At 36.0% G+C, this 15,059-nt stretch overlaps 1 protein-coding gene across 6 annotated transcripts in view; it reads left to right on the top strand.

Annotated features, from left to right (window-relative positions):
* Positions 1–15,059, top strand: part of UACA (uveal autoantigen with coiled-coil domains and ankyrin repeats) — a 109,359-nt gene that overhangs the window by 68,190 nt on the left and 26,110 nt on the right. For all 6 annotated transcript variants that reach the window (XM_053594497.1, XM_053594496.1, XM_053594499.1 and 3 more), the window contains 6 exons: positions 1,946–2,034; positions 5,252–5,316; positions 6,105–6,162; positions 11,492–11,562; positions 11,666–11,772; positions 14,661–14,842. In XM_053594497.1, the coding sequence (XP_053450472.1) occupies positions 1,946–2,034; positions 5,252–5,316; positions 6,105–6,162; positions 11,492–11,562; positions 11,666–11,772; positions 14,661–14,842 (572 nt within the window). The remainder of the gene's footprint in view (positions 1–1,945; positions 2,035–5,251; positions 5,317–6,104; positions 6,163–11,491; positions 11,563–11,665; positions 11,773–14,660; positions 14,843–15,059) is intronic.

Here is a 15,059-nt window from a genome sequence, read left to right as displayed (position 1 = left end):
GGGAAGACTTCATGAAGAAGACTGCCATGGCAATTGCAACAACAACAAAAATAAACAAATGGGACTTCATTAAACTGAAAAGCTTCTGTACAGCTATGGAGACAATAACCAAAGCAAAGAGACAACCTACACAATGGGAAAGGATATTTGCATATTTTCAATCAGACAAAAGCTTGATAACTAGGATCTATAGAGAACTCAAATTAATCCACATGAAAAAAGCCAACAATCCCATATATCAATGGGCAAGAGACATGAATAGAACTTTCTCTAAAGATGACAGACAAATGGCTAACAAACACATGAAAAAATGTTCATCATCTCTATATATTAGAGAAATGCAAATCAAAACAACCCTGAGATATCATCTAACTCCAGTGAGAATGGCCCACATCACAAAATCTCAAAACTGCAGATGCTGGCGTGGATATGGAGAGAAGGGAACACTTTTACACTGCTGGTGGGACTGCAAACTAGTACAACCTTTCTGGAAGGAAATATGGAGAAACCTCAAAGCACTCAAGCTAGACCTCCCATTTGATCCTGCAATCCCATTACTGGACATCTACCCAGAAGGAAAAAAAATCCTTTTATCATAAGGACACTTGTACTAGACTGTTTATTGCAGCTCAATTTACAATCGCCAAAATGTGGAAATAGCCTAAATGCCCAGCAACCCAGGAATGGATTAACAAGCTGTGGTATATGTATACCATGGAATACTATTCAGTCATTAAAAAAAATGGAGACTTTACATCCTTCGTATTAACCTGGATGGACGTGGAAGACATTATTCTTAGTAAAGCATCACAAGAATGGAGAAGCATAAATCCTATGTACTCAATCTTGATATGAGGACAATTAATGACAATTAAGGTTATGGGGGGGTAAGCAGAAAGAGGGATGGAGGGAGGGGCGTGGGGCCTTGGTGTGTGTCACACTTTATGGGGGCAAGACATGATTGCAAGAGGGACTTTACCTAATAATTGCAATCAGTGTAACTGGCTTATTGTACCCTCAATGAATCCCCAACAATAAAAAATAAATAAATAAATAAATAAATAAATAAAAGAAAGTCAAAAAAAAGAACACTATCTTCCGTTCACCAGAAAATCCTACTATACTTGCCAGCTTGGATTTGAGGGAGTGCTAGTCAATGTCAGTTCTTACTGTGCACAGGATATTTCTGTAAATGTTGAATAATAAGGTAGTAAATGATCAAAGAAACAGTGGAATATTTTGTTAACTAGCATGTCGAGTTCTTGATGGCTTAAAGTTAATTTTTAAGCAGGGATTTATGCCCATTGGTGTGAAACGTTAATCGTATAGCTCTGTGAACAAGGGGACCTTGAGATTCAACTAATCATGAGATCCATGACTAGGCCGTGGTCCCTGGTGTGTTGGGAAGAAGGAGGCACCAGTTCTTTTGTGGGTTAGAGTTAAGGGTAGTTTAGTTTGTTTGTTCTGAAGGCTTTTCTATATCAAGTTTAGTTTGATAATTCTAAAAAGATGGATGTGTGTTTTGATCTTTCTTTGGCCTCAGCATTCTGTAACTTCATTCATTTTGCCAGTTTCAGTGTATTTGAAACTAAACAAAATAATCTGACATATTTTTCAGTGCATTTATTAAGCTTCAAGCACCAGTGCTTTGGCTATTGAAATAACAAACAATAGAGTTAGTGATATTATAGTATGAATTTTCTCTCATTATGGCTGTTATCCATTAGAATATTTTCATTGGTTTTAAAGAGGTATTTCTAGAAAGTACTATCTATCCCCTTATACAAATGCGATAGGTTTCTATTTATTGTATTCAATATATAGGTGTTCTAATGTAATCTTTAAAACGTGTGTTGAATAAAGGGTGACATTGATGTAATATTTAAGTTGACCTTCGGTAGTTTCCATGGTATAACAGATATTCACATCTTTTCTTCTTGTTCAGCTTCCATGTTGTGGCCTCCAAGGGGAATCTTGAGTGTTTGAATGCTATCCTTATACATGGAGTCGATATTACAACCAGTGACACCGCAGGTATGTTTGCCTCCATGCAACTACAAAGTAAGAAGAGGATACAAACATTGTCCAATACTGATATTTTTGATCGGACCCAAATGTGATTTAAAGAGAGAGGCCTTAATTTTTTGTTTTTAGGTAGTTGAGGAAAGGCTTACTTCTGAGGTGTTGTGGGGAAAGGTCACATATTAGGAATTTAGGAGAAGGGATTACTTCACTGAGGAGCATTTGGAGGCTGCAGTCTGGTGCAAGTCTTAGTAGTAACATAAAATCTAAAGTCTCAGGTTTTTGAAGAATCAGTAGGAGCCAATTATTTTCTATTTATTTACTATTGAGTATATGAATCCTTTCTATTGTGAGGTCATTTGGTATTTGGATGTTTTTGTGATAGAGAACTAACTGCCTTGTAACAATAACATCAACAATAAGAAGAATAGCTGACATTTTTTATCATTTATATAGCTGTTCTGCTAAGACTTTACCTGTATTAATTCATTTTATCCTCACATCAACCCAGTAAGGTTGTGAGGCATTGAGCTGTTAAGGGTCTTGCCTAAAGCCCTTGAGTAGAGAAGTTGTGGTCAGAATCTGTATTCTTAACCATTGTGCCTCACAAGGACCCCATATTGTGTTTGGTTAGCTATATTTAGAAAAAGTTATTTTTTATAGACAGTTGAAATCTATTTTTTTCTTGGTCTTCTGCTTACACTTATTGGTATCTATGTCTATCCTTTAAAATTTTACAGCGTAAGTTTGTATGTCAAAGGTAGACATTTAAGAATTTGAATCTAGCTATGACTTCCTTCAGTGAGAATGCTAGTTTTCTGTTCATCAGGCTACACATTCTCGCTTCTCTGGGACTCTTGACATTTTCCTTCTCTGCGGTTCTACTTTGTTTATTTAGCTAAATAGAGGAGTTGACCCAGAACACAGAATTTTCTTTACAACTTTGTATCCTGTGACTCCACGTATGGGCAGATATGTTACTGTTAGCCATCATTTTGTTTAGAAACAAAAAAGGGGAAGCTATCACAGTTGAGATGGTGAGGAAAAATCTTTACCTGAGCATACATCAAATTCTAAATTGAAGGTCAAATTCAGTTTGCTACCTTTGACTGAACAAAAAAGGTTTGTTTTTTTTTTTTTCTTATATATACTTTCTGGTATAGAGGAAAATTTATTTTAAGAAATTTTGGCCTAACTATACCTTTTCAGAACTCTTAAGACTTGATTTACTGTGCTGACTCCAATTCAAGCAAGTATCTTTCTTATTTTCATCTGTGTTCTTTCTGCTCTGGATGTTTTTGCCCCGTGGTTGATCTAGTGACTTTGGCCCTCCCGCCTTCAGTGTAGATCAAACTCAAATGCTTTCCTAAGCTCAGCTGATTTTATTTGATATATTGCATCTCAACATACCCTGCTTAACTCTTCTTGTCTTTTGTTTTTGCTACTATTAAGTTATATTTTCATTTGTATGTTTGTCCTTAGAGTTATTCTTTCTTGAGGATGAGGACTTTTTCTTGATTACTTTAGTGTCTTTTATAATCCAAATATGGGTATTTGATAAAAACTTGGCCATAAATCTTTATTATCGTCATTTGCATTTAATACAGAAGTATATTTAAAATGACCAGACTTCAATTGAGTGCCATGTTAGGGTGTTTGCCACTTTGGTCTTACTAGGTATGCTCCTTTGTTGTAATTTATGTAGGTATGCTTTAGATTTCATGTTTCCTTGATTTTTGCTATCATATCTCAAGTGGTTGCAAGTGGTGTTTTCTTAGCCCTGAGCTGACCTTTTTATGTGACCGAGTTTCTGTGCAGCCTTGTGTTGAACGACAGGGACTGTCAACCATTGTGCCTCGCCTGACCCTTCCCATTCCGTGCTTGCTCTTACTTCACATGTACATGCCAGTTATTGTAGTCACTTTCACAACATGAAATATTTCTAAGACACTTGTCAATGAACTGAAATTTGAAACGATCACATCTGATGTACTTGTGATTAGAGGGTGGTTGTATGTGGTACTTCTGCCTGTTTAAAGACTGGGCCTCACTGTATTTTGTTTTAGAAACTGATTGGTCAGCTACACAGAATTGCTTAGACCTGGGAAAACATACCCACTTACATAAACTCATAAAACTGAATGAGAGTTTAAAGCCAGTTTATTTACTTATCCAGGATGAACAAAACATAAGTTACTTTTCTAGCAGAAAGGTCTGCTTGTGAAGTCAAATTATGTTTTAAGGAGTTTGTGAGATTAGAGGGTAATTAAGAGCATTAAAGATTAGGAATTGGAATAGTTTGGTGAAACCCTTATGTCTTTCACCATCCAAGAAAGATATATGTGTAAACAAAGATATTAGGGAAAATCATGTTTGGAGGTAGGAGGTTCTCTGCAAGTTTACTTTTCCAGTAGTTAGAGTTAACCTTTCATATTATCTGGTGACCTCTCCTCCTCCCACCTTTGGCATTTCCTTTAAAATTGCACATTTTAACATATTATGTTTGAACAAGTCTGATTTTCAGAGATATAATTTTATAACTTTAAATTTTAGCTAATGTATAAAACTTACTTAGGGAATACCCTTTCTATGACTAATCCTTATTTCTCCATTTTCAGTATGTGTACTCTGCCTGTTTCTTAATGTTACGTGACATCTAGACTTCTTTCCCTCTACCCTTTCCCCATTCTCCTTTTGTCTTTCTCTTCCTCCCTCTTCTCTATGCCAATGTTTAATTACCTCCTTGTCTCAGATACTGCTCTAGGTTCTGGGAATACAATAGTGGCAAGTACAAAGTTCTTGCTTCATTATGGATTTGTATGATTAATTTTTCCTTCTACCTTATTGTTTTCATAAACATTGTTTTAAAATATCAAACTATACAGGCATAACTTACTAAATGCAGAATATAAATGTCTACATACAGTAACTAAGAAAATGCCATGAAGGCTACGTTGAACAGTTTGATGAGAATATTTCAGATTGTATATGAAACCCGCACATTGTACCCCTTGATTGCACTAATGTACACAGCTATGATTTAACAATAAAAATAAATAAATAAAAAAATAAAATAAAATATCAAACTAGGTGAAACATCTTAGAAACAGAAAATGTATTTACAAATTGAGTACCCTGTTGACTAGTTTTAGAAAAAAGAATATTCTATGAAAATTAATATATGAAGAAAATAATCCTTTACATATATTTTAAATTATTTCTTTTATAGGGAGAAATGCTCTTCACCTGGCTGCTAAGTATGGACATGCATTGTGCCTACAAAAACTTTTACAGGTAGTTGAAGTGGTTAATACTTTAGTTTTATTATTTTGACTACAAATAATAGATGTGTTTTTACTGTGTTTTTGGAATTTGAGATCAAAGAAAATGGTAGACTAGCTTTGACTATTAGCTTACATGGTTTTTCCATCGTTTGTGAAGGAATGTGAACAATAATGTGAACCTCTGAGGGAAGTGAATTGCTTAACTCAGGGTATTAAAAATAAGTAACAAAGAGTTGACCTTCCTGTTGACATTAGCTGGAGATTGGAATTTTCTGTTGTCTAGAATATGACAGATAACGTGATACAACATAGGGTCCAAATAATTTTATACAAACACAGATAACTTAGACTATATAATATTATATTAACATCATTAGTTAAACTTAATCTGGCAACCATAAAATTCTATGACCTAGTTGTCTGACTTTAGGTTTTAGTCAAAGGCTCCAGAGTCATACATTTCCATAAATATTTTTGCTACAAAGTTTTGCAGAACTCACTTGTTTTTCTAATTCAGTAGTTTGTTTTAATGCTTGAAAAAAAAAATCCAATGTGTATATTTTCTATATTCCATGCCTTTGTAATGTACCATATGTTTCCTGTTTGGTGAAATACTGTTAATTTAGTTATTTAATGTTATATTTGTTTCATGTCAAAATATTTAGTGGATTATCTAATAGACTGGTTTCTTTGATAAGTGGAATATTTCAAGATTAAATAACAGCTGTTCATTTGAGTCTGGATATTTAATTTCAAAACAAGACTCTCCTTAGTTACTAAGTTTCTGTGTTTTAACAGTATAATTGTCCCACTGAGCATGCAGACCTGCAGGGAAGAACTGCACTTCATGATGCAGGTAAGCAATTGTTTCTCTTGGACACAAATATTTGTTGAAATGTCTAGTTATTTAAATTAATTTCAGGGTTTTAACATATATTTGTTTGTATAATTCATGAAGAAACAAAGAATATTGAAAAGTTTTTGTGTACTTAAATTGATTATTAGATGGTACTGCTTAAAAATACTTATTCAACCGATATTTGTAGACCAGTTTTCTAGAGACTGACGGTACAAAGATGAATAAACCATAGTCATGTTCTCAAGGCGTTCTGAGCACTGTGTATTTGTGTTTGTGTTTGGGAATCAGTAGGCAAAATGGGAAAGAGGAAGATGTTTATTGTTCTAAAAAACTATGTTTATCTAATTAATGTGTTTGAACCTAATTTTTCTCATTTGCAAAATGAGGTTAATAATACTGCTGCAATAAGTAGTTATAATTAAATCATACATAGTGCCTGGCATATATTTAGTTAATGGTGGTGGTTTCCATTTAGAGGTGTCAATGCTGAATTTCATATCACAGTACTTTGCTATATTTTAAAAAATATTTATACTAGTAATTTCACAGGTTTTTATTAATCATTCTTGTATGTCTAAATTTTTAATCTGTATTGTTCTCTTAAAGAAAGTACTTTGAAAAGAGTTATGTCAAAGTATTTTTGGAATGTAAGATAGCCTGACCTTTTACCTGACTCATCTAAGTCTTAATGTTCCTATAGTTTACTAGAAGGTCAAATCAAAGAAAGTAATTTGTTCTCTCTTTGCACGTGTATGTAATATATGAGTAAATTAAAATGGTCTGCATTAAAGATGTATTATACTTGGCTGGGCGGTGCCCGTGGCTCAAAGGAGTAGGGCACTGGCCCCATATGCCAGAGGTGGCAAGTTCAAACCCAGCCCTGGCCAAAAACAAAACAAAACAAAAAAAGATGTATTATACTTGGAATTTCCTTTAAAATTTTATACCTTAGTTTTTTTAGTTTTTTCTTTTTGCATTTTATGTATTTTCATAATAGTTTAATTTCTCACTCAATGTATTTTTTTCCTTTTTGTTTTTATATAGAGTAGTACCCGGTTTCCCCATCTTATTTTAAGGTGTGCTTCCAAAGACACGCTAGGTCTTATTTTCAGGGGACGTCTTATCTTTCCTGTAAGTAGGTCTTATTTTCGGAGGATGTCTTATTTTCGGGGAAGAGGGTATTACTATTTTTGCAAAGCCTTTTTTTTTTTTTTGCAGTTTTTGGCCTGGGGCTGGGTTTGAACCTGCCACCTCCAGCATATAGGGCCCACGCCCTACTCCTTTGAGCTACAAGTGCCGCCCAAACATCAGGTTCTTTTATTTATTTTTTTTCCCTTTTATGGTTTTTGGCCGGGGCTGGTGCCCTACTCCTTTGAGACATTTTACACACTTTATCATTTGAATCTTACATTGACCCCTGTGAATCAACCATAGATTTTATTATCCCTGTGTTCAAAATTGGTACAACTTGACGGATGAATCTTACTATTTGTTAGTAGATATATTAGGATGGAGACTAAGTTGCTGTAAAAAAAGAACTTCAATATCAGCTATTTATTAAGTTCATCTACTCGGGAGGCTGAGGCAAGAGAATCGCTTAAGCCCAGGAGTTGGAGGTTGCTGTGAGCTGTGTGAGGCCACGGCACTCTACCGAGGGCCATAAAGTGAGACTCTGTCTCTACAAAAAAAAAAAAAATTGTTAAGTGGTATACATTGGTGAAGGACTCATGGTCATTTATGAGCTGAATTTTTCCATCTTCAACTTTCCTCCGGGTGTTTCCCCAGCTACAGGGTTGAAGCAAAGTTGTAGTTAAGGCCATGTTCTGTCTAGTTAGCAGGAAGGGGAAAGAGTGTAGAAGAGCACATGCCCAAAGTCTAAGGCTCAGACTTGGAAATGGTAAATAACCCTCCATTTATGTTCCACTGATAATGGCAAAGTCAACTGGCTGTGTTTATACAAGAGTCTCAGAAATGTAGTCATGTCCCAGCTACTAAACAGTAGAAGAAGGGGAGAACAAATTTTGTTGAAAACTGTGTTTTCTGCTGTAGTCCAACCTTATGGCTTTCCGGACATTCCTAAGTCCTTACTTCCCCCAGAACCCTTCATCACCTCTTAAAGGGAGAGGATACATAAACCCATTCAGTTATTCCTGGTAGCTCAAAGTCTAGGATTTCTGGGTGACATTCAGTTTAGTTCTCTCTCTTTCTCTTGTCTTTTTTTTTTTTTTTTTTTGAGACAGTTTTACTTTGTTGCCCTAGGTAGAGTACTGTGCTGTTATAGCTCAGCTCACAGCTATAACAGCACAAACTCTTAGGCTTGAGTAATCCTCTTGCCTCAGCCTCCCAAGTAGTTGGGAGTATAGGCATCCACAACAGTGCCCACCACAACACCCAGCTAGTTTTTCTATTTTTAGTGAAGATGGGGTTTACTTTTGCTCAGGCTGGTCTCGAACTCCTGAGCTCAAGCAGTCCATCTGCCTTGTCCTCCCAGAGTGCTAGGATTATAGGAGTGAGCCATTGTGCCTGGCCTTTCAGTTCTCTCTTTTTGGCTCTGTGGTAACTCTTCTTATCTAGTCAGCTATAAACTCAAAGAGAGGACATCTGCTCCTTACAATTTACAGTAATGGAACATGAATTGTGTATGTAAAATAAAGACTACTTTTCAGAAAGGGGAGAACAGGGAAACAAAACAGCAGTCATTAGTCATTAACAACTGGTATCAAATCTTGGTGAGCAAAACTAGGAAGACTTCTTACAGTAGTCTTGGGGTAAATGTTTTGGTTGGCTTCCCTTCTCCTGCCCTGTTGCCTTTGTGGCTCCTGGTTCTGCCTCTGGCAGGGTCTTACTTGTCTGTTTCCTCCAGGGCCACAGATTGGATGTTGGAGAATATGTCTTCTGAAAAGGCAGCTTAAGGGCTGGAACAATCATGAATTTTAGCTGGTTGGGCTTTTAGAATTTTGGATAGTACTTTTCCCTCTAAACTTTGATAAGTTTTTGGTCCGTTGCCAGCCACTTCCATATGCCAGGAACCATCTCCAGAGTTATTTCCTGGACACATGGTTCTTCACCCTCCTTTATTTCTAGACTAATAATTGTCTACCTCATTTTAATGGCTACTACTTTTAAAGCCATCTGAAATAGTAGTCTTGGGTGGGAATATAGCATCTTCAGTTTAATCTTTATTCCAAGACTTGATCATTTTTTTTTCCTTTTCTACTTACTGTCTTTTAGAAAAATTGTGAGCAACATCAGCTTTATATCGTACTGTCTGCTGTAAAGACACAATTGGCTTCAGCACATTTGTGAGGTCCCATATATAGACTCTTTATTTCCTTCCATCCCAGTTCCCAAACTGGTTAATTCTTGCTTGAGCTCATCTATTTCCTTTAGTATCTTGCTAAAAACAGCAGCTGGTAATATGCACTAACATACTGGCTGTTTCTGTTGTTTCACCTGAAAGTGCTCTGTATTCACATGGTATACCTTCTAAATTATCACAGGTGATAGTTGCATTAAATGTTTCAGCATAAGAATAATGACCAGCATGAAATATCTTTATTTACTATCCTGAAATATGTTTACTATCTACTACCCAACCACTAACCAGTATAGTAAATTTTAGGTACTCGTTACAGCAATTCTCCACCCTGATAGCAGTTTTTGTCTTAGGGCTAAGACTAAGCTGCTATAACAAAAAGACCATAAAATAACAATCACTTAAAAAAAGTTCAGAGTTTATTTCTTTCATGTCATAGTCCTCACATTCAGATTGGCTGGACAGGAGGGTATTTCAGGGACCCATATTTCTTCCATTTTACAGTTCTACCGTCTTCCAGAATGTTGTCCTCCACATTGAGGCTAAAGTTGGTAGCAGGTACCTCCATAACTCTGCTTACAGGAAGGGAAAAGATTATGGAAGACGGTGTAATAGATCTTTAAGGCTTAGCTGGATTCAGAAGTAACACACATTGCTAAGGTCAGATTTCTCTGGCAAGATGTAGGTCATACAGCCAAGCATAGCCGTAAGGGAGATTGGGAAGTGTGGTCTGTAGGTGAGTTACTACTTGACCACGATAGAGAGGACAATTAGAATTTGGTGAACAGCTCACAATCTTTGTCATCTAGTAATACTGACTTTATATATTAAATATACTGGGTGTCCATAAACTTCATTTGTAATGTAAAATAGGTACTATTTTCTATAGATGCCTTTATTATAATTCTGGCATTTATTATGCTTTACATTTTTTCTTAATAATTGGATCTGGATTGTTGCTAATTTTCTCATCTTGAATTAATATATTTTGATTAGGTTTATTTTTAAGATTGATTATACATTTCATATAAAGGATTTCCTGAATTATAGACATGAGGAATGAAAATTTGCTTGATTTTTATTGAGTGTCACCAAGAAAATGCTGACTTGGTCAGTACTTTTATGCTAATAATTTATATTACTCAAGGCTTAAAAAAAATCATGGGGGCTTGGCACCTGTAGCTCAAGCGGCTAAGGTGCCAGCCACATATACCAGAGCTGGCGGGTTCGAATCCAGACCGGGCCCGCCAAACAACAATACCAACTACAACCAAAAAATAGCCGGGCATCGTGGCGGGCACCTGTAGTCCCAGCTACTTGGGAGGCTGAGGCAAGGGAATCGCTTAAGCCCAGGAGTTGGAGGTTGCTGTGAGCTGTGATGCCACGTACTCTACTCAGGGCAACAGCTTGAGGCTCTGTCTCAAAAAATAAAAAAAATAAAAAAAATCATAGGGATTGTAAAAATTGTATTTTATGAGTTTGACAATAATTTTTCCCTAATCTAAATATGAACTTTTAGCATTAGGCAAGAAAGCATAATGTGATTTTATAATTTTTAGCAAAATGACCCAACTCTGCATCATTAAGGGTAGACATTGTGATGTCTGCTTTTCCAAGGAAATATGAATCGTGTGATTCATACTTTACTGTGACTTTTATATAAAAGATGAATATGACTCTTTAAAAACTCTGAGCTAATACTTCAAGGATCAAGTGTTTAAAAAATATACACTATAAATACAAAACTTAAGCTTGATTTTCATTTATGCTTACCCTTAGAAGGTCGACAATATTCCTTGGTCCTAATAAATTATTAAAAACTTACAAAATTATCTTGTCTAACTGATTTTCATATAGAAATTGATGCTTATAATGCTAAACTATGAGTGAGGGATGTGAAGTTTGGTAGTTTAGAAATTAAAGAATTTATGCCTTATCTGGACCTAGAAAAATACCATGTGTCTCACCAACAGATGTTCATCATTTATCATTTTCCTTTGTTCCTTAAAGCAATGGCAGACTGTCCTTCCAGCATACAGCTGCTTTGCGACCATGGGGCCTCTGTGAATGCCAAAGATGTAGTAAGTCAGTTTATGTTTATTCTCATTTCAGCTCATGTATTTTAAGTTTTATGTCTTGGGAGATTCGTTGTCTTAGTGCTATTGTATTTTTCCTGTTGCTTAGGATGGGCGGACACCACTTGTTCTGGCTACTCAGATGTGTAGGCCAACAATATGTCAACTGCTGATAGATAGAGGAGCAGATGTTAATTCCAGAGACAAACAAAACAGGTAATTCTTTTATCCTGGCTCCCCTGAAGCTATCTGGATGTATAGGGATGGAAAGGCCCAGTCGCAGCAGCACCCCTGTGCTGTGGCTTGGCTTTGTCTCCCCCTTTCTTCTCTTTCTTGGCTTGTTCTTTCTTGGAAATAGCATCCACTTCTCATTTTTCTTCAAAGCCTGCTGAAAAAAGAGTGGAGAAGGAAATAGGGAGAGATGATAGGGTAAATGCTGAATAAAAACAATGATTAGGGTCAGGTTTGGGTCAAAGCACTGAAGGAAAGTGGAATTATATCCCTGTTGTTTTAAACTTGATGAAATAAGGTATAAAGTAAAAGAATAAAAAACTTCTTAGCTGGGCATTGTGGCGGGTACCTGTAGTCCCAGCTATTTGGGAGGCTGAGGCAAGAGAATTGCTTGAGGAGCCCAAGAGTCTGAAGTTGCTGTGAGCCATGACCCCATGGCACTCTACCAGGGTGACAAAGTGACTGTTTCAGAAATGAAACAAACAAAACAAAACAAAACAAAAAACCCTTCTATAGTCTACAGTAGTGAATTTTCTCAGAGTAAAATAGTTCCTGAGTGTCTTGGAGCTTAACACATTTCAGTATAGATTTTTCTCAGGGTGTTTTGTCTGCTTCCCCTGGCAGGGCACAGTGATGTCTCCTTTTCTAAACTGAGTCTATAAATCTGTACCCCAAGATTTAGTTAGTTTACTTTTGCTTCTTTATTTGATATGATTTTAGTTGGTATGGTCTAATGATTTCTATCCAAAGTTTTCCCTATCTGCTTCTCTAGCAGTCATGTATCATGGTGCTTGCTGTGTTAAAATTCTGATTACAAGGTAGCTGCAATACATCTTCTCTATTAATTGAAGTACTTATAAGAAATTAAAGTAAAACTTCTGGAATTTGTAGATAATTAATAACAAGTAAAATTGTTGTTTCTTTTAATTAATTTATTTTGAGAGAGAGTCTCACTTTGCCATCTTGGATAGAGTGCTGTGGCATCATAGCTAACAATAACCTCAAACTCTTGAGCTCAAGCAATCCTTTTGCCTCAGCCTCCTGTGTAGCTGGAACTATAGGTGCCCGCCACAACACTCAGCTATTTTTAGAGATGCTCTTGTTCAGGCTGGTCTCAAACTCCAGAGCTCAGGCAATCTACTCTTGGTTTCCCAGAGTACTAGTATTACATACAGGCATGAGGCACCATGCCTGGCATTTTTTAACTTAATTTTATTCTTCTAAACATGTATTGTATGGTTAGTAGTTCATTGGAAGTAGATAAATATGAAAAATAGTCCTTTATCAGATTTTATAGCTCTGTTTTTATTTTTCAGATACCTCAAAGGAGGACATTCTTTTTTTTTTTAGAGACAGAGTCTCACTTTGCCACCCTTGGTAGAGTGCTGTGGCATCACAGCTCACAGCAACCTCCAGCTCTTGGGCTTAGGCGATTCTCTTGCCTCAGCCTCCCGAGGAGCTGGGACTACAGGCGCCCACCACAACGCCTGGCCATTTTTTTTATTTTGCAGTTTGACCGGGGCCGGGATTGAACCCACACCCTCCGTATGTGGGGCTGGTGCCCTGCTCATTGAGCCACAGGCGCTGCCCGAAGGAGGACATTCTTAAGCAATTAAATCATTAATATGGCTGAGAAAGGAGACTTTTTATATTACTTTGTTTTTACAGATACTATAATCTAATTCCAAACATGATTAAGGAAATTCAATTTTAAAATTAAATTTAGGGTGAGAGAGGGATGGTCTTAGTTGATGCAAGGATAATGCCTTATATTTTTATAACTATTATATTTTTCTTTTTAAAAGAACTTTTATCTATGTTTTTTCATTGGAAGTTCACAAAAAGTCAATGTGGTAGTATAATATAAATATCGTATAGACTAGATAGCAGATGGCTTTAAAAATAATTTATAACTTTAGTTTATGACACTGTATACTGCAGTTTTTTTTATCCTATTTTACAGTATTTTTTTAACCTAATAACAAACTTTCTTAGTGCCCATTGTGTATATATTTTTATACCAGCAACTATGGGAGGTTAGGAAGTGGGATGGGGATATAAGAAATGGAACCTATATACCAGAGTACAGGTGTCAGTTTCCTTATGAAATCCATCCTTCACAGTAGAAGAAAGGTATAAAATAAGTCACTTCATTTCATTAGGTGTTGGTTCCCTCACCAATACAAAAAGAGGATTGGAGAACATAATTTCTAGGATCCTTCTAAATTTTCATGACAGTTTAATTGTTTTGTTGCATAATTCATATTGCTAATATACTGTGAAGTGTTTAAGTGCTGATGGATCCATCACAGTAGAATAAAGCGTCGGTCCGTATTGCATGGGGTTAGTTGAGGAAAGTTTATTTGAGAAAACTTAAATGTGAAGACGTGAAGGTCCTCAGGTAGGAGAAGCAGGGCTTCTAAGCAGGAATATCAGGAATGGAATCTGATTCCTCTGTGGGAGAAGAAGAGACTTATAGGGGAGGTTGCATGATGTGGTTTAATTCTTGAAGAGACTTGAATAGTTGGGTTTTGAGCAGATGGGGTGACAGCATCAGTTGTTGAGGAATTTTGTAGTGATTATATACCTGTAGGTTATTGAAGTGGAATAAATGTTTGTTTGGTAGTAGAAGTAATTAAAGTATATGAGATAAGAGATTTTAGCTCTGCAACCTAAGACAAAAAGCAATTTTTTAAATAAATGCAATGAAGTTAAAATATAAGATAATACAAAGTAAAATATGTATGTATAACAGATAGGACCTCTCAGAGTAGTATCTGTTCTTTAAGAAGGAGGCCTCTGACAGAATATATCTGAAATATTTCTTTGGATTTTTCTCAACGTCTTTTATACTCTTTCTTTTTCCATTTTAGAACTGCTCTCATGCTAGGTTGCGAGTATGGTTGCAGAGATGCAGTAGAAGTCTTAATTAAAAATGGTGCTGATGTAAACTTGGTGGATGCCCTTGGCCATGATAGTTCTTACTATGCAAGAATTGGTGACAATCTGGACATTCTAACATTGTTGAAGACTGCATCAGAAAATACCAACAAAGGTATCAGCATTTTTCTGTAACTAGAAAATTCCACACTAATAAAGAGCAGTTTTTTTAAAAACTTAGGTAGTAGAACTACAATTTGTAAGAAGTAAAACATTCCTCACTGTTAAATGGTATTGGTTCATCTCCCTCTGTTTCTGGATTTCCTACTTACATCACAGGTGTAAGGCAGTTTGAGGCAGTGTGTTTCATGTATCTTCTAATTTTATCAAGT

The sequence above is a fragment of the Nycticebus coucang genome, chromosome 6, assembly GCF_027406575.1.
Source record: "Nycticebus coucang isolate mNycCou1 chromosome 6, mNycCou1.pri, whole genome shotgun sequence".
In the NCBI taxonomy this organism is placed as follows: domain Eukaryota; kingdom Metazoa; phylum Chordata; class Mammalia; order Primates; family Lorisidae; genus Nycticebus; species Nycticebus coucang.
This window is presented reverse-complemented; position numbering and strand designations above follow the sequence as displayed.